This window comes from Grus americana, chromosome Z (assembly GCF_028858705.1).
Source record: "Grus americana isolate bGruAme1 chromosome Z, bGruAme1.mat, whole genome shotgun sequence".
Taxonomy (NCBI): domain Eukaryota; kingdom Metazoa; phylum Chordata; class Aves; order Gruiformes; family Gruidae; genus Grus; species Grus americana.
The window spans coordinates 12,077,796-12,097,170 of NC_072891.1; the positions used below are offsets into that span (position 1 = coordinate 12,077,796).

At 55.7% G+C, this 19,375-nt stretch overlaps 1 protein-coding gene across 1 annotated transcript; it reads left to right on the top strand.

Annotated features, from left to right (window-relative positions):
- The first annotated feature begins 439 nt into the window (after positions 1-439).
- GBA2 (glucosylceramidase beta 2) lies at positions 440-18,473 on the top strand. Its single transcript, XM_054810681.1, has 17 exons — positions 440-649; positions 5,583-5,674; positions 5,894-6,009; positions 6,123-6,341; positions 7,642-7,881; positions 8,273-8,375; positions 10,667-10,820; positions 11,096-11,221; positions 11,324-11,508; positions 11,859-11,963; positions 12,622-12,729; positions 13,096-13,247; positions 13,414-13,520; positions 13,666-13,808; positions 14,113-14,228; positions 17,292-17,483; positions 17,569-18,473. Exons 1-17 carry the CDS (start codon positions 456-458, stop codon positions 17,794-17,796), a joined length of 2,580 nt encoding a protein of 859 aa, XP_054666656.1. The 5' UTR covers positions 440-455; the 3' UTR covers positions 17,797-18,473.
- Positions 18,474-19,375: the final 902 nt, after the last annotated feature.

A 19,375-nucleotide genomic window follows, 5' to 3' on the forward strand; every position in this document is an offset into this window, starting at 1 on the left:
TCCCCTCAGCTGCTCAGCGGCTCTCCCGACCTGCTCGGCGAGGCTCGGGGCCCGCTCGGCAACGCTCGGGCATCGCTCGGCAACTCTCGGGACTCGCTCGGCAACTCTCGGGACTCGCTCGGCAACTCTCGGGCATCCCTCGGCACCGCTCGGGACACGCTCGGCAACGCTCGGCACTCGCTCGGGCACGCTCGGGATTCCGTCGGGAACTCTCGGTCAGCGCTCGGGAATTCTCGGAACCTACTCGGCAACGCTCGGGCGCTACTCGGGTATTCTCGGGTGCCGCTCAACAGCGCTCGCTCGGCCGCCCACGGGATAGCAGGTCGCGCCGGCGGCGGGGCGGGTCCGGGTTTCCGGACTCGCTCGGCGGCGCGCGGGGTGCCGTGCCCCGGGGGCGCGGGCGGGGCGGGGCGGGGCGCGCGGTGAAGAGGGCGCGCGCGGGGTGGGGGGCGGTGATGGCGGCGGCGGAGGCGGCGGAGGTGGCGGGGCCGCTGATGCGGCGGTACGAGGGGGCGGCGCGGGGCCGCGGCGTGGCGGAGGCCGGTTGGCGGGTCTGCTTGGCGCACCGCTTCGAGGAGCCGCGGCAGCCCTACGGCGCCGCCGACGTACCGCTCCGCGACGTCCTGCGGCACATCGGCCTCGCCTTGCGGTACGGGGGCGATGGGGGGCGGGGGGGAACGGGGATTGAGAACACCCCGGGAGGGGGGAGAAGGGGCAGGGGGTGTCCGTGGGTGTAGGGCGTGGGAGCACTGCGCCGCACTCGAACCCCCGCTGCTGTCGGCGGCTCGCTCCGGGGAGGCACCGGCGATGCCCCGGTGCACGGAGCACAGAGTACGGCGGGTCACGGAGGGCCCCGGGCTGGAGGGAGCTGCTCTCCTCCCGCCCCAGCTACCGGCGGCTACCCGCCAGCCTGGCGCCAGCACTGGGAGCACTGGTGCAGACTGGCCGAAGCTGGCTTAAGGGCAGTAGAGCCCAACGCTCGGGCTCCCCAAAACCGAGCAGAAGCTGGGAGGGCTTTGGGGCATCGCTTCTGGGGGGGACACCCCCATCTCCATACCCCCGTGCCCTGGTGCTCATCTTCCCTGGGCAGCGCCAGGTGCTCAGCCCCTTGCATAAGGCATCTTTCGGCAGGCGGAGGTTAAACTCGAGGTTAATTGGGAGGATTTTTTGAAATGCTGTGTGCTGTAGCAGGTTTGGGAATGGGGACTTCTCCTGACTTAGAGTTAGGGTGAGCTGGAAGTACCCAGGAAAAACATGCGTGGGAACCACCACTGTTATTTTAACCTTTAGAACTGCTGTCTGGGTGCCGGCAAGTGTTGTGTACTCATCAGACTAAACATTGAAACTGATGATGGTGTGATTTATTTCCTTATACTTGCTTTGTATCTCGTGCCTCCATTTTCTGAGCCTTTTCCTGCACGATGTCCTTGGAGGTTGCTGCTTACCAAGCTGGTTCCTGCAAGGCCTGATGAAGGGGCAGATAGTGGACCGCTTCGGGGTGCAAAGCATGCCAGTCTGACCTGAGACATCCCCGGTGCAAGCCTGAGCATCAGGGAAGGGAGAGCGTGGGTCGTGCACAGCAGATAAAGGCTGCCAAAAAGCCGCCGTGGCAGGTTGGGGTTGAATTGAGCGTGTGGGAAAGCATGAAATTCTGGTGGGGTGAGCGGGGAGGAGAGGCGATCGCCTCTGTGCTGGCCTGGGGGGGCCGTTCCTGGCCCGCTCTCATTGGGGTCTCAGAATGGAAGCGGCTTGTGTTGGTCCTAGAAAAGGGTTTTAAGGGCTTTTCAGCAAGAAGCTAATAGTCAAACCACTATGTCTTGCCTCTGTATGAATTTAGGAGGTACTTTGGTTGTGATCTCAACATACTTGTGCAGGGCAAAGGTTCATTGCAGGGAGACTACAGCGTAGAGAGCGAAGGAGAGGAAGGGCCAGAGCAGCGAGAAATACCTGCTTGAGTTTGAATTAAAACCCAAGAGCAGTGGTGTTGGCTGGCAGGGCAGCTAATGCAGGATCTGAGGATGTGTGGAAGGCTGCATGCTCCTGGTGTTGGTGGTCACACAGCGGAGGCAGCCGGCTGGTGGAAACCCAAGTGCTGGTGCTGCAAGAAGAGCCTGGAGCTCGGTCCCATGGCACGTGGATCGAACCTCTGGAGCCCTGCAGGCTGGCGTGCCATCTCCCAAATGACCTGTGATGAGCAGCACCCCTCTTTCGAGGGCAGCCATGATAGGAGTTCTCTCAAAATCTGACATGGCTTGGTGCATCAAGTGCAAAGTCACTTGGTACGGGTGTTCAGCCAAGATGTCTGGGAGTGCCTTGGGATTTCTGTGCGTCTTCAGCTGAGGACATCTAGGACCTGCAGAGAAGCCACCGCATCCTTGGTTGACGTGGTGTCGTGTCAAGTTAAGCTCTGGCTGATGGGTGTCCTTTGCTGCAGCACCAGCCCCTGCCACAGGTGGCATGGCTGGGTGTGTTGACAGCCCTGGGGTGGGATTTTTGTTAATGTGGGCTCATTGGGATAACCCCTTTGTTGGGACACCCATAGTGGCAAGTATGGCTGTGGTGGGTGCTGGGGCAGGAGAAGAGTTGCAGGCAGGTTTCTGCAGAGGTGGCTGGTGTGCCCTGGGAGGGGTCATGGCACGGATCCGGAATGGCTGGGTGATGTCTGGACAGGTTTTAATTCTGCTGCCAATTCTAAGGGAAATAAATGCCTTCCAGCCCTGGCAAAGCTTTTGGTGCTGCAGAACATAAAGACTTTCTCCTGGTTATTCTGTAGCCATGGCAGAGCTGTTAATCGCTGGCAATTGGGTATCGAGCACCTTTTCCTCTTGGCCTGCGCTGTGTGGGGAGAGGCTAGCAGGGAAAGTTTGCTATTGAGACAGCAAACAGCTTGGGTAGTGGCTGGCTGTAAATCCCAAATATCTCCTGCTGCATGCTCCTGGAAAAACTGAAATCCCTCTGTCACCTCCTTTCCAAGGAGCTGGGATGCCCCACCAGGTCATGCCGCAGCTGCTCTGCCTGGGCACCTTATTTCCCATCACCAGAAACCTGCTGGGGAAGCACCTGGGTTGGTTCCCTGACACTGGGTTAAATAAAAAAAAAGTAATTTCTGAGAGAGAGAGAGAGAGCACACTGCCAAAACTTCACCTTGGCAGTGTAAAGTCAGGGCTGTCTCAGCTGGGAGAAGAGCAGTTGCAGCAGATGTAGCTCAAAGATAGCAGCAGGCCTTGATTCAAGGTGGTTGTGCAGGACAGGCTGGTTCTTGTGGTGCCCTGGACCTCTGCAGGCAAAATATCATTAAACAGTCAAATGTGAAATTGAGTATGTAGGGATGGAGAGCAGGCTGCAATCAGGAAAATATCACCCTGAAAGGGATTTGGGGACCTTAGATGTTGGTGAATAAAGGTGGACATCCAATGACCACACAGCCAAAAAGGCAAATGTGGGTTGTTTTTGTTGGGGAAGAGTGCGTAGGAGTAGGGGTTGTCATGGGAGAGCCTCTCCCCCTTGCTCCTGGAGGTACATGTTCCAGGAGGATTAGTGCTCACCCATTGCCTGAGCTCTGCATCCCACAAGCCATCGGGGCAGGACAGGCTGTGTGCTCCTGGCTGGGGTGGCTTTCTCTTCTTGGCACTATGGCATCGGTGCCTGCGGGTAGCTCAGGGACGTTGCCCACCACGGGGGCTCCTGTGCCCCCACTGCCCAGCTGGCACCCAGCGCCATGGAGCAGCCTGTCAGTTTGCTGGGGGAAGTTCAGCAGCTTCTTCTGGTCTGGTAGCTGGCTTCCATACTGTAATTGTCTCCATATGGAAAATTTAACTTGGGGCGGTTCATTAGCAAAAGCCAGTCCTTTATGAGCGCTGACTCAGAGCCTGGCTCTGCTCCTCTTGCCCGGAGTGGTGCTGGCACACCCAGGTGCAGTTGTGCCCCTGTTTGGGTGTCTCAATTCCCAGGCCTTTGGGTGAGAAATTATCTGATGGGCAGTGCCTGGGCTGCACAGCTGGTGTGCAAGAGGAGGTGAGTCCCCAGGACCCTGCCAGCTGCAGACAGCAAACAGAATCACAGAATGGTTTGGGTTGGAAGGGACCTCAAAGATCATCTAGTTCCACCCCCCCTGCCATGGGCAGGGACACCCTCCACCAGACCAGGTTGCCCAAAGCCTCATCCAACCTGGCCTTGAACACTTCCAGGGATGGGGCAGCCACAGCTTCTCTGGGCAAACTGTTCCAGTGCCTCACCACTCTCACAGGGAAGAATTTCTTTCTAACATCTAATCTAAATCGACCCTCCTTCAGCTTAAACCCATTCCCCCTTGTCCTGTCACTACACTCCCTGATAAACAGTCCCTCTCCAGCTTTCCTGTAGGCCCCTTCAGGTACTGGAAAGCCACAATTAGATCTCCCTGGAGCCTTCTCTTCTCCAGGCTGAACAACCCCAACTCTCTCAGCCTGTCCTCACAGGAGAGGTGCTCCAGCCCTCTGATCAGCTTCGTGGCCTCCTCTGGACTCACTCCAGCAGCTCCATGTCCTTCTTGTACTGGGGCCCCCAGAGCTGGACGCAGTACTCCAGGTGGGGTCTCACAAGACCACAGTAGAGGGGCAGGATCACCTCCCTTGACCTGCTGGTCATGCTTCTTTTGATGCAGCCCAGGACATGGTTGGCTTTCTGGGCTGCAAGCGCACACTGCTGGCTCATGTTGAGCTTCTCATCAATCAATACCCCCAAGTCCTTCTCCTCGGGGCTGCTCTCAATCCATTCTCTGCCCAGCCTGTTGTTGTGATTGGGATTGTGCTGACCCATGTGCAGGACCTTGAACTTGGCCTTGTTGAACTTCATGCGATTTGCACAGGCCCACCTCTCCAACCTGTCAAGGTCCCTCTGGCTGGCATCACTTCCCCCTAGCGTATTGACCACACCACACAGCTTGGTGTTGTCGGCAAACTTGCTGAGGGTGCACTCAATCCCACTGTCCATGTTGCCGACAAAGATGTTAAACAGCAGTGGTCCCAGTACCAACCCCTGAGGAACACTGCTTGTCACTGGTCTCTACAATCACCTCCTCCAGGGCAAGGCGGCCCTGTGCCATCTGCCCCTGGGGATGTGGCAGGGCTGTGTGTGACAATGGAGATGGAAGAGCAAGGCTCATGTCCCTGGAGCAGCATATGGCTTCTCTGGGCTTGTGCCTCCACTCCCAGACCTTCCTTAGCCGATGTACCCTACCAGTCATGGAGAGGGCAGTGGTCCTTGTGCGTGTTCCCAGTTCTCCATGTGTATCTGGGAAAGCTTCCTGCCCCTGCACAAGCTGGGAGCCCTGCTCTTGGGTACTGGAGCACTCTGTTTTCATGCTGTGCCCTTGCAGGCAGCCCTAGCTGCCTGAGCTCTGCCTGGTCACATCTGCTGACAGATACATGCTGCAGATGGATGGCAGGGGGCTGCCACACCACGCGCACTGGGACACCAGTTCCCGTTGCACATCTCTACAAGAGGGGCAGCTGCAATGTGTGCTGGTCACGTCCTACCCAGTGACACTGAAGGGACAGTGATGCCTGCTCCTGTTGTCTTTCATACCTCTCTTTTCCTTGCAGATACTTCAGGTGGTGGTACAAGAAGACCCACCTAGAGAAGAAACCTGCCTTCATTGACCTCTTGTGTGCTGTTCCTCTGCAGCAGATCTATGGTCAGCCTCCAGTTTGGGCACTGGGGTGGTGTGATGCCCAGTGTGCTGGGTGGGCAGGGATTCATGTGGGGCCAGCAAGGTGCTAGAGGAGGCGAGTGGGTCAAGGAGCTTCTGGGGTGTGAGCAGTGCTGTGGGGCCCTCAGAGCTGCACGGGGGGGTCCTTGGGCCAGACCCCCCCACGGGGAGGAACGGGGTGCTAATTTCTCTTGTCTTTGCCAGGGTGCCCACTGGGCGGGATCGGGGGTGGCACTATCACCCGTGGCTGGCAGGGTGAGTTCTGCCGCTGGCAGCTGAACCCTGGCATTTATCACTATGAAACGGTCATCGCCAACCAGGTAGGTGCAGTGGGGTCTGCAAGGGGTGCAAGCGGCACTGCAGCAGCCTGGGTGGTTGAGGCATCTGCTCTTGGGCTCATCTCATCCCCTCCATGTGGTCCTCTCCTCACCAGTTCACGGTGTGCCTGCGTTGCAAGGGGCAGACGATTTACCAGCAGGTCTTGTCCGTGGAGAGACCCAGCACTCTTCAGGGCTGGAACTGGGGCTACTGCGGCCAGTACGCCTTCTACCATGCCCTGTACCCCCGTGCCTGGATGGTCTACGATCTTCCGGGGCAAAATGTGGTGCTCACTTGCCGCCAGGTCTCTCCCGTCATCCCCCATGACTATAAGGTAAGGAGGCGATGGCTCCACACCGGTTGCAGCCTGTCCCGTGGGAGTGCTGGGCCAGCCCACGCTGCGGCAGCATGGCTCATATGGAGCAGGTTGGCAGGCGTGTGGCAGAGCTGCCTGCATGGGAGGGGGAAAGGATTGACACAACGGAGACAGGGCTGTACTGTGTGATGCTCGATGTGTCCCCTTTTGGTAGCGGAGGTTTGGAGCTGGTGAGTTTTTGGCCCCTGAGCATTGCTGGTGCATCCGGGGGGTGCTGCAGTAGAGGAGTTCATTGTCCCTCCTGCCCAGCTCAGCATTGCCTGAACATAACCAGACTTGTCACCTTGTTAATGCTCTTTTCCAGCCTGGTCTGTTCTGTCCTAAGACCCTGTCCCTAGTGCCAGCTGCCAGGTGTGTAGCAGCAGGACCCTGGAAGGCTTTGCCTGTCCTGGGGCAGTTGGTGCTCAAGGGTTATCCCTGTTTCTTTGTGCTTAACTCTGGCAGCTGCTCCTTTCCCCTCTGACCTGTGCTTTGACTCTTTGTATGGCTTGTTCCCTGCCTTTGACTTTGTCCTGTGACCATGCCAGCTCCTGGCCACCCAGAATGGTAGGTCCAGAGCTGTGGCCTTACTGGCCAGAGGATCCAGTGGTAGTGTTTTGGGAAACCCTAAGCCTGTACTTGTGGGTTGGTTTGTTGGCTGGGTGTTCCTGAGAGTGTTTTAGCTGGCTTTTGCCTGCCATCCCCAAGGGAAGAGCTGCTTATTAGCTGGGCTTTCCCAGCTGGGCTTTCCCAACATTTTCCCCATGTCTCTGCTCAGCAATGCTCCCAGGCAGGAGGAACCCCCGCAGCAATGCGGAAGCTCGGGACGGCAGCAAGGGATGCCTCGCCGCTCCTGCACGCTGCTCCTGCTTGCTCCCAGCCCCAGGCGAGGGCGGCAGGCTGCACTGCTGACACACCTGACCTTCCTCTTACCCCAGAGAAGCACGTGAGCCTGTATCAACCTGTTGAGCAGATGAGTGGTGAGACACCTGTCTGAGCCTTAATCACTGCTTTCCGTCTGTGTATTGCCCGGTGTGGGGTTTGCTAGCCCAGGGTTTGTGATCTGAATTTTGTATTGCCTGCCTCCCAAACTCCTTTGCTCCTGCTGCCGCTCCCTAGCTTGGCAACAGACTCTGAGACCGAGTTGTTCCTGCTGCTCTTGCTCCTGCTACATCCTGTGTGGTCTCCCCAACAGCAGGAGAAGCGATGCTCTGACAGCTAACCAGGGAGCACCAATCCTATACACAACCCAATACACAGTGTTATCTGTCTCTGCCAGGACTCCAGCCTGCCTGTAGGAGTGTTCATCTGGGAGGTAGAGAACGGGAGGGATGAGGACGTGGATGTCTCCATCATGTTTAGCATGCAGAACGGCACAGGAACGAAGGAGGATGGGAGTGGAGGGCACTGGAATGAGCCCTTCACCTTTGAGAAGGAGGGCGAGCAGGTTGCTGGAGTCCTGCTGCACCACTGCACACACGTGAACCCCTTCACCCTGGCCATCTCTGCCCGGGAGAAGGTAAAGGACTGGCACCACTGGTGTGGTTCCTGCTGGGGGGGGTGGAGTGTACAGCCCTGCTGAATGTGTTGAGGGGCTGCTTCCAGGCAGCTGGTAAAGGATGCTTGTGTGTGATCGTTTGGGGTCAGCACTGATCCTCAGCACTTGCCTGACCACTGGAGCAGGAGTGGGGACATAACTTCCCCGAGGGTACCCTCTTTGGGGGTGGGTGCCAGGAGAGAAGCTGTGGGTAAAGCTCGCAGGACAGCAGGTGAGTGGGTTCAGAGTTAGCATTGCTGGGCACCGTGCAGGGAGTGACTGTGGGCTGCCAGAGTTGTTGGGGGTGGGCGTGGGGAGCCTGTATTTGCCCCTCAAAAGTACCAGCCCTTGATGATGCTCTTCCTTTCCCCAGACTGGCACTGAAGTCACCCACCTCACGGCATTCAATCCCGCAGGATCAGGTAGAGAGGTGTGGCAGGACCTTCTGCAGGACGGCAGGCTGGATTCCCCCACTGGTGAGTCCCTCCATGGGATGGGTGGAGAGGGAGCAGAGGTAACGGGTGGTCACATGAGGCACAGGGCACCCAAGCAAGGGTGGATTTCCCTTCCTCTAGCCACCTTGGTGCTATCACAAAAAGCTCTTGGTGATGCTGTGGCTCATTCTCAGGTTTAAGGTGTAGCTGAATTTCCCATTGCTTGTGATGCTGTCCTCGTGGTTCTCAAAAAGGTGTTTGCACCACATTGTGGCTGTTCTTGGCTATATTAATTTCACACACCAGTACCTTGTTAGTCTGCGTAGGGTTGCACACTGAGCTGAGATTCCTGCAGAGTAGCCAGGGTGATGCCCAGCCCCCTTCTCTGAGTTCCCACTGTCAGATCTGTGAGCTTGGTCCCATCAGATTTGTTCTAGCATGTGCTTAGCAGTCCTTGGGGTTGACCCTGTCTGGAGGCCAGGCACCCACCAAAGCTGCTCTATCACTCCCCCTTCTCAGCTGGACAGTGGAGAAAAAATATGATGAAAGGCCTGTGGGTCGAGGTAGGGGCAGGGAGAGATCACTCACCAATTACCGTCCTAGGCAAAACAGACTCAACTTGGGAAAATTAATTTAATTCATAACCAGTCAAATCAGAGTAATGAGAAATAAAACTAAATCTTAAGACCTCCTCCCACCCCTCCATTCTTCCCAGGCCCAACTTCACTCCCGATTTCTCTCCCTCCTCCCCCACAGCGGCACAGGGGGATGGGTAATGGGGGTTGGGGTCAGTTCATCACAGGTTGTCTCTGCTGCTCCTTCCTCCTCAGGGGGAGGACTCCTCACACTCTGCCCCTGCTCCAGTGTGGGGTCCCTCCCACAGGAGACAGTCCTCCATGGACTGCTCCAACGTGACTCCTTCCCATGGGGCCACAGGTCCTGCCAGGAGCCTTCTCCAGCATGGGCTTCCCATGGGGTCACAGCCTCCTTCAGGTGCATCCCCCTGCTCCGGTGTGGGGTCCTCCATGGGCTGCAGCGGAATCTCTGCTCCACCATGGACCTCCATGGGCTGCAGGGGAACAGCCTGCCTCACCATGGTCTTCTCCAGGGGCTGCAGGGGAGTCTCTGCTCCGGTGCCTGGAGCACCTCCTGCCCCCCCTTCTTCACTGACCTGGGGGTCTGCAGAGTTTCTCACATCTTATCACTTCTCTCTCTGGCTGCAAAAGCTGCCGGTCCTTTTTCCCCCCCTCCCCCTTCTTAACTCTGTTATCCCAGAGGCGCTACCACCATCACTGATGGGCTCAGCCTTGGCCAGCAGCGGGTCTGTCTTGGAGCCGGCTGGCATTGGCTTTGTCGGACACAGGGGAAGCTTCTAGCAGCTTCTTGCAGAAGCCACCCCTGTAGCCCCCCTGCTACCAAAACCTGGCCATGCAAACCCAAAACATTGGTGCTGCTATCACTTGCTGTCCTCTTGTTATGTTATCAGTTTCCTGAAGGTCTCTGATATTCCCTTGATGCTTCTGCGTCGTCCTCAGTTGAGCACTCGCTCCCTTGACAGAAGCCTTGAAGCAGGATGGCGTCTCCCAGCCCTTGCTGCTAACCTTTTACTGTGATAATATGTGACCATTTGCCTAATATCTCTGCTTGCTCTTGAACAAGGACAATGCTGGCACTGTGCCTTTGCAAGGTTTCTTGAAGCTTAAAATATGTAAATGAAGCGTTTACATAAATATTTCTGGAAAACTGAGTTTCCTGCCTAGATGCACTCAGAGATCTCCAGGCTATTGGGATGTGGTTTTCCTTCGTGCATGCCAGGCATTATCATAGTCAAGATCTGTGCTTCTGTTAAAATTGTTGCTTTAATGAGTTTACCTGGTACACATGTCAGAACCAGCATATAATTATCCAGTCACCTCAGGGCTTTTCTTAAACACGGGCACAGTTCAGCACACTGCAAAAAAGCTGGAAATGATGACTGTCCCTAGAAAGTCACAGTGTGTCTGAGTGCAGTGCAGTTAAAGTCATGGGGTGCTCTGTCCTTTCCACTTGTGCCTGGTGGCTTTTCCTGCCTGATTTGTTTCTCTGCTTTGATGACTTACTTTTTTAACCCCTTCCGCCCACGGCAGGTATTTTTTCCTGCTTGCAAAAAGCAGTTACTCACATGCAGTAATGTCATCCCTTAAAACTCTGAGGACGTACCCTCCAGGTTGCAAGGGGGCTGGGCCGTACTCGAATAGTCTCATCCCCCTTGAGGTGCGTGGGAGCATCAGTCACCCCCCCCCATAGGGCTTCCTTGGTCACTTGTGAATACTTCTTTTTTTTTGTCCTGGCAGGTAAAAGCAGCCCGACGGAGAAGGGGGAAATGACAGCAGCAGCGGTGTGTGCCAGCTGCAGGGTGCCTGCCCAGGGCCACAGGACACTGGAGTTGGCCCTGGCTTGGGACATGCCCCGTGTTTACTTTGGCTCCAAGGAGAAGCTGCACCTCAGGTGGGTGGGTTGTCTCCAGTGGGGCTTGGCTCATGTCCCCAGAGTCCCATTTTCCCTGTTTCTGGGCTGCCTGGGGAGCCTTGTCCCTCCCACTCCCTGTGCCCATGGCCCTACCAGCTCACGGAGGGGACTTTCTCCTCAACCCCTGCTCCTCAGCGCCCCTGCACAAGCAGTCTCATTAATCTGGTGTTCACCACAGTCCAGCCCCTCTCCTGTGGCCAGGTGGGCTTCCAAGCCTGAGCCTGCTGTGTACTCACCAAACCCCTGCTCGGCAGGCGGTACACCCGTTTTTTTGGCAGTGGAGGAGATGCTGCTTCTGCCCTGTCACATCATGCCCTGACGCACTATGAGGAGTGGGAAAAGAAGATCGAAGCATGGCAGAAGCCCATCCTGGAGAACAGGTAGGGTAGATGGAAGCACCTTCCTGGTGGACTCCTGGGGCTGGTCAGAGCAGAAGCATCACCACCTGAGCCACTGTGGTTGAGTTTCCCTCTTGCCCACAGCCAGCTGCCTTCCTGGTACAAGTCGGCCCTCTTCAATGAGCTGTACTTTGTGACGGACGGGGGGACCATCTGGGTGGAGCTGCCCCCAGACTGCTGTGCTGAGGACCTGCAGGGGCCGGCGGGGGCTGGCCTCTCCCACCTCCTCCCTGTCCTGCGGGAGTACGGAAGGTTTGCTTATTTGGAAGGTAACTTGCAGGGACGCGATGGATGGTCCCAACTCAACCCTTCCCTGTTGCTGTAACCAGGTGGTTTTAACCTGCTGTGGGGATGCTTTTCACACCCTGATGTGGGTAGGGAGCAGCGCTGTTCCCAGCAGAACCCCTTGCTGGACCAAGCCTTATAGGATACAGCATGAGGTCTTCTCTAGATCCCTGGGTGCTATATGTAGAGAATAAAAAAATACTTCTAATGGGAGCCCCTGCCTGTGCTGGGAAAGAGCCCACCCTCCTGGGCCATGTGGGAGGGAGGACCTGCCCCTCCTTTCCCCTACCTGTGGCATGTCTCCCATCTCTCACCATATCCCCGGTCCTTCCAGGCCAGGAGTACCGGATGTACAACACATATGATGTGCACTTCTATGCCTCCTTCGCTCTCGTCATGCTGTGGCCCAAGCTGCAAATCAGCCTCCAGTATGACATTGGTGAGTGACTCCGGAGACCCTGACTTAATGCCTGCTGATGTCTTTACCTAGGGAAGAGATGGAGGATTTAGGACAGCATCTGCCATAGAAATCTGTGCCGTGGAGACAGCATTCCCCTCCAGCTCCTCTGCTGGGCCCAGGACTTGCAAACCCCCAACGTTGCTGCTTCTCAGCATCTCTCTGCCCAGCATTGAGGGATGCCTTCTTGCTGCACTGGGGGTGCACAGCTGGCTCTGCCTGCCCTGAGGGAGCCCCTGGTCTTAACCAGCTGTCTCCATGCCTCTTGCAGAGGAGAAGCATGGAGCCATTTGCAGACCGTGATGCTTTAGGTGGGCTTGGAGGCTGCTCGATGGCAGCCTGACCAGTGGTGGAGCGCAGCCCTTTACTGGGCTACAGGAGGGCTGAGCCCACTGGGGCTCCCTCCCAGCCTTGGGTGCTGCCACCACATTTCTTAAGGGAGTGGTGACAGTTGCATGTCCCCTGCTGAGGGGAGACTGGGAGCAGCCTGGTGTCCCCTCTGCCCTTTGCAGGGGGCTGTGATCTTGCAGCCAGAGCCCCAAAGGGCAACCTGGCGTGCTGGTGGCCCTGCCTGTGCTTGGAGTTTGCTGCTGCAGTGCCTGCTACCTTTCTAATGTCTCTTGCTCTGTGTCCTCTCCAGCTGTCACAGTGGTGAATGAGGATGTCCAGCCCCGGCAGTACTTGGTGTGTGGTCAGACAGCCCAGGTGAAGCTGAAGAATGTGGTGCCGCATGACATTGGGGACCCAGGTGAGGGGTCTGGCTGGGCCTGCTGGGGGAACAGAGGGGGTGCAGGGCTGCTCACACAACTTTTATCAGGGTAGTTAACCCCTAAGCTGTGGGAAAGAGGTATAGTGCATGAATACACTGTTTTCTGGGAATGAAAAGCTTTGATGGTTTGGGGTGGTAATGAAGACCGTGCTGCATGGAGCTTGTACAAGGGAGATGGAGGGAAGCTGAGCAGTAGTGGGAAGGCTGCTCTTCCTAGAGGTCGCACAGGGTGCGAGATGTTGTTTAATGCTGTTTGATCGCAGCACCCTTGGGACCTTGCTTCTGGGTAGGAGAGGGGACATTCATTGCTTGCTGCCCTGCTGCATGCACTCTGTCCTTGCTTAGGTGATGAGCCATGGCAACGTGTCAATGCTTACCTGATGCATGACACAGCTGACTGGAAGGACCTCAACCTGAAGTTTGTGCTGCAGGTGTACCGTGACTACTACCTGACACACGACTTGCTGTACTTGCAGGACATGTGGCCAGTCTGCCAGGTACTGGGAGGAGATCAGACTATGGGGCATCCCCTCTCCCCACTTCCTGTGGGAGCTGTGGGACATCCCCAGCAGATGGATGCTCCAAGCAGAGCGTGAGGAGCAGCCATGGCAGAAAGCTGCCAAGATGCAGAGGCTGAGTGACTGTCTCCTGCCTCTCCTGCAGGCTGTGATGGAGTCGGAGCTGAAGTTTGACACGGATAATGATGGACTCATCGAAAATGGTGGCTTTGCTGACCAGACATACGACGCGTGGGTGGTAAATGGACCCAGGTGAGCAGGTGGGGGTTGGAGATGGGGGATGTGGTGTGGAGAGGTAGATCAGAGCTGAGATCATGATCCCTATCTGTTGCGGAAGCTCCGTACAACCCATGGGGTGTCCTGTATTGCCAATGCTCTCTCCTTTCGCTCTTTCCAGCGCCTACTGTGGTGGGCTGTGGCTGGCAGCTGTCTGTATGATGTGCAAGATGGCAGAGGTGCTTGGGGACACCGAGATCCAGCAGAAATACATGGATATCCTTAGCAAGGGCAAGGAAGCATTTGAGAGGCTGCTGTGGAACGGTGGGTGCTCACCAGGAACCACACTGGGCTGGCCGCGTGTCCCTTGGGAAGGCGATGGCTCCTCTTTGGGTCTTGGAGCCTTGTTGGGGAGCTGGGAAGGAGGGGAGATGCTGGCCCTCCAAGTGGAGGGAAAAAAACAGGTACCAAGGAGGGAACAGAAAAGGCTTGGAGGTCTGGGAGAGGAAGAAGAGCATTCTGGAAAAAGCTGGCGTGCTCCTGCCTCGTGGGGAGGAGTGTAGGGACAGCACATGTGAGCTGGGGTCTTAAACTATCAATTTTAAACTGTTACCTGCCTTTTTTCCAGGAAAATACTACAACTATGACAGCAGTGGGAGTGACACCTCCAGCAGCATCATGTCAGACCAGTGTGCTGGGCAGTGGTTTCTTGGGGCTTGTGGCCTGGACAAAGGGGAGTTTGAGGTAAGAGAAGGGACAACCTGGCGCAGGTTGGGGCGAGATGGGACCTGTGGCAGGAGGAGAGCAGCAGAGCTGGTATGTGGCATGGGTTCAGTGTCAGGGGCTGGTGCGGGGGCTCCAGCCCACTCCCCTGGAGCGGTGTGTGCTTGGGTGGAGGCTGTTGGATGCACATTGGTGCAACCTGCCTTAAACCAAAGTCTGCTCATGGAGAGGACGTGCAGCAGGGGTGTGTAACCGTGGTCAGTGCTGGTACGCTCAGAGGAAGGACCCACTGGGATTTGCTTTCAGCAAAATGCTGTTTGTTTAAAAAAGTAGAAAAAGTGTGTGAAACTTTCCATGTGTTATTTGCTGTCCAGTTTGAAGTCCTAAATGAATACCTGAGAGGACTAAGGTTTACTTGGGGTCCTAAAGTTTGCTGCTCTTTAGTTGCAAGATAATTAATTGGCCAAAGACTCCTCTTGTCTGATGGGGTGGTAAGTGCAGCTGCTGGTGGTGTAATGCCTGGAAGAGAGCTGGGAAGTGGAGAGCCATTATATGGATTATTTATGACCTATAGACAGTTGTCAGACCAAAGCTGTCTGTGGTGGTGATGGACAGGCAAGTGCTTCAGCCAGCTGAAGGAGGGAATGACTCTCGGTTGCATGAGGGTGATGGATCACTTCACTCTCTGCTGGTACCAGAGGGGAGCTTCAGGTGACCTTTCCTGGGAGCAGCTTGTGCTGAACACTGGGATTTAATGAGAAATGGGCGCTTGGTTGTGCCCTCCTGCATTTATCCCAGTGTGGGTCCCTAGAGTGTGGGGACTGGGGCTGTTCCTGGGGCTCCAGGCAGGATCTGGCCCAGACTTCATGCAGCAATATCCAAACATCCTTTTTGGGGGCAAATGGTAAACCTGGTGCAGTTCAAAGACCTCTTGCCTTTCTGTAGCCTCAGGCTTTTGTTGATGAAGGTAGCACTCCTTCTCTGCTGTTTGAGCTTTGAACTCACAGGAGATGGGACTGGTGAACTTCTATCTTCTGTTACTATGACCATTGAGTTTTTTTTCTGTGTATTCTGATCCCTTGCCTGGCTGGAAGCACTCCTGTTCGTAACCTCATTAACATAATCCTGCTGTGTGCGCAGGTCAGTAATGAAATACAAAGTAAAAAAAGCCTGTGACCCCAATCCTGAAGAAACTGTGCCCTGAAGCCTTCTGCCAGAGACAAGTGCTTCACATCACCCCTCTGCTGACTCCTACTCCCTTGGGCTGATCTCCTACGCCACACTGGGAAAAATTACTGTGTCAGATGCTTGGCTTTAGCATCGATAAAAGTGATCTGCTGCCTTTCCTTTGAGTCATAGAATCATAGAATCTTTAAGGTTGGAAAAGACCTCTAAGATCATCAAGTCCAACCACCAACCCAACACCACCATGGCTACTAAACCATGTCCCAAAGTGCCATGTCTACACGTTTTTTGAATACCTCCAGGGACGGAGTCTACCAGAACTGTATGGTTGGACTGCCCAGCTGCCCTTGGCAAGCTCCTGACTGGTGTCAACAAACCTTCTGCTTCCCCTGGCTCTGGTGGCACCAGGCTGGCAAGAAAGGTCTGGCATGTCCCTGGGCTGTGCTGATGAGCTGGGAGCCGCCTGGCTCTTCCCTTTCTTGCAAGTAGGTGTCACCATCGCTCCATGACATTGCTCCTCATCTCGGTCACCCTGCGAAGTTCTTGCTATGGCTTTTTCGCAGCTAGGCGGGTGTGGGATGGAGACCAGCCAGCCCTCCCCTTGCAACATCACCAGGTCTCAAGCTTTGCTTTTCTCATCCAAGCAGCGACTCCTGCTGCACTGACGCTTCCTAGATTTATTGCCAATAACAAAAGCAGTGCAAAAGCTTTATTTATTTTCAGCTGCGTGCACAGGCTTTTCATCTTAATGCAGTCCTCACTGTGTTGCTGCTCCACTGCTTTTTGTTTGGCTGGCAGGTGTTTTCATGCTCAGGTGGGGTTGGTGTTTGGGGGTTTTTGTTGGTTGTGGGGTGGTTTGTTTTTGGGGTTTTTTTGAGCTTACTCAGCATGATACCTCAGTCTGTTCTCATAACTGTTTCGAGCTCTTGGCCTTGGTCTGTTAAACAACTTTTTTTTTTGCTTGTCGGAGGAGGAAGGTTTTTACTTCCTCCTTCCTGAAATGGCTGTTTATCCAGTGAGCACTACTGATATCCTAGGTGTATTTAACTTTCACTTGGGATGAAAGTTTCTGATACCTCCTACCAGATGCAGGAAACCTTCAGGCATCCTGTGCATCTCAGTCTGCCGCCTTCATCCCCAGGCTGCCCCTTCTCTCTCCTCAAACTCCCCTTGGTCCAGGCCACAAACTCTTGCATCACCACCCAATTACAAAATTGGAAGGATTAAACTACTTTTGAAATCACTCAAAACTTAGTCCAGTTTGTGTTCTTTCCCTAAGCTGAATTTTTTTCCCCATGATTCCCAGCACTTACCAAAACAAGCTTACTGGTATCTACAACACTCCCTTTGCAGCTGCACGATGCATTCTGATGTCATTGGACCAGCTTTTCCCTAATCTTTCCCTTCAGCTACCTCTGGCCAGTGTCCAGTCTCTTGCAGGCATTGCAATGCCCCTTGTAGCTGGTGCAGATGGGCTGAGAGAAGAGCACAGTGGTTTTACCGGGAAGAAGTCTGGGCCCCAAGTAGTCATGAGCCTGAGAAAGGAACAGTGGTGACCATAAAACAAGATGAGAATGGTGTGGAGCAAACTCCCAAGTGATGTAGGGGGAAAGTGAAAGGCTGTTTATGGAGACACACTAGCTGGATGAGCTGTCAGCCTCCCTAGGAAGAAGGTGAAATGAAGTTCAGCATGTCTTCTATTGAGCAACTGCCTTTTTTTTTTTTTTTTTGCCTTTTGAGGGAAAGAGGCATTTTTACTTCCTCCTGTTATTTTCCTGAGGTGGCAGTGAATAGCATTGACCTCTTCCTCATGGAAAGCTTAACCTTGCTCCCTAGAGACCCAGCCTGAGGGGTCTGCCTGAGTGCTGAGCCCAAAACCCTCTCTCTCTCTCCACACAGGTCTTCCCCAAAAGTCATGTTGTCAGTGCGCTCAAGACCATCTTTGAGAAGAATGTCATGAGCTTTGCTGGTGGCACCATGGGAGCGGTGAATGGCATGAGGCCTGATGGGGTGCCCGACACCTCCAGCGTGCAGTCTGACGAGGTGTGGATTGGTGTGGTCTACGCCTTGGCTGCCACCATGATCCAGGAGGTGAGTAGTGATGCTACGCCCCTTGGCGCGTGTCATCTCCTTGCACTCTGTGGACATGCTGATGGTAGTCTTCTCCCTACCATAGGGGCTGGTGGAAGAAGGCTTTCATACGGCAGAAGGCTGCTACCGGACGGTTTGGGAGCAGCTGGGCATGGCTTTCCAGACACCGGAGGCTTATCGGGAGAAGAAAGTCTACCGGTCGCTGGCTTACATGCGGCCCCTTAGCATCTGGAGCATGCAGCTGGCCCTGGAGCGCAGAGCTGGCCAGGCACCAGCACCCTTGCAGCCCCCCCAGGTCCCCATCCACCCTTGAGTGGGTGCACTGTGGGGCTGGGGGGGCCTCAACTGGTGGGCAGGGACCCTTCCCTCCCCCTCTTTGATAATACTCACATTGCTGTTTTCCTTCCCTACCTCCACTACATGCCTTTCACCTCAGGGGGCTTCTAGCCACCAATGCTGAGCACGAGGTGGGACCAGCTGTCGTCTTGGAGAGGAGAGGGGTGGGATAAGCAGGCGCTGCTGGAGCCTGTGCCCCTTCCCCATCTATCAGGTGCTCTGCCAGCCTGCACGCCCCCCAGCCATCCTCCACTGGAGCTTGTACCTTGCCCAGGAGCACAGGAGACCTCTCTCCTTCAATCAGTGGGTTGTGGGTAAGGTGGGAGCTAGCCTGCAGGGCAAAAAAAAATGTGTGGGTGTATGTGTGTGTGAGGACATTGCACTGGTGCACACAGGCACATGGATGCTGTACTTGTCCCTCCCTTATGTGACACTGCAAACAGACTGGCTCTGCCCTAGGGCACCAGTCCCAGGAGTGCCTGTGGCAGACACAATCCCCAGGGGAGCCCTGGCTCCTCAGCTGGTGACAATCGGAGCCCAAGCAGCAGGTCCTGTTCTGGTACTGTGGCACTTCTCCCTGCTGGCACTGGGGGCGGGCAGCGGAGCACACTTTAGGGGATGAATCATTTTAAGTTCTTAATAAAAGTGTCCAGCTGTCTCTCCTCCTTTTGTGTGTCTTCTTTACCATGGGGGCAAGCTGGAGGAGGGAGTCCCTGTTGCTTCCCCCTTTTCTTCCTGGGCTGGTGAGCTGAGGGTGCAGGGAGGGGGCTAGCCCTAATCGCAGCCTGGCTTTTGTGGGGTTTTGCTAAGGGGAGCAAATGCTTCCCCACCTGCCCTGCAGATGGACTGGCTGGTGAGACAAGCCCCTTGCTCTCTCCTCTCATGCCTGTGAGGTGAGCAGCCTAGTATTTCTCCAGATAATGCCTTTGTTGGGAGCAGCGGTGCCCTGGGCCTGACTTTTGACCGAATTGTGTCCCTGCCTGCCTGGGGTTGGGTGCCTTACTTCCTTTTTCCTCTTTTCTCTGCCAGTGCAGCATTTGAAGGCCATACCTGCCTGGTTTCGGGGTGGGTGGGATGGGGCCCTGCCCTCAGATTTGGCTACAAGCTCTTTCTGCCCTCTTTAGAGCTTTTCACTCCCTTAATCCTTAAATGCCATTCCCACTGGAGTGGGAAGCAGCCTGTCCTGCCCCCAGCCCCTGCCTGCCCTGGGAGCTGGTGCTGGCAGGGCATCGTTGCGGTGGCCCAGTGCTGCCGGTGCATGATAAATGGCCTTTTCTTTGCTCCCTGGGGGAATGTTCCTGCATCTGCCCAGGCAGAGAAATAACATTATCCGGGAAGGGCAGGTTGTCCCGGATGCAGCCCCCCTGGATCAGCTTGGTATCATCATCCCATGGCAGAGCCCACAGCCGATGGAGAGGGACCCGGATGCTCCCCATTAGGGTCACTGCGGAGAGGCTGGAAGGGGATGGGGGTGCCAGGACACCAGCGTGGCTCACCTGGGCTGCCTGCCTCCGTTTGTCTTGTGTTGGCAGCCACCAGGAACAGTGATATCCTGT

What these genes read in the sequence shown, in the direction of transcription:
- GBA2 (XM_054810681.1), top strand. Translation starts at nt 456, where the DNA reads ATGGCGGCGGCGGAGGCGGCGGAGGTGGCGGGGCCGCTGATGCGGCGG. An exon ending in TCATCCCCCATGACTATAAG is followed by an intron (nt 6,342 to 7,641) that starts GTAAGGAGGCGA and finishes TGTCTCTGCCAG; the next exon opens with GACTCCAGCCTGCCTGTAGG. An exon ending in TGAGAGGCTGCTGTGGAACG is followed by an intron (nt 13,809 to 14,112) that starts GTGGGTGCTCAC and finishes CCTTTTTTCCAG; the next exon opens with GAAAATACTACAACTATGAC.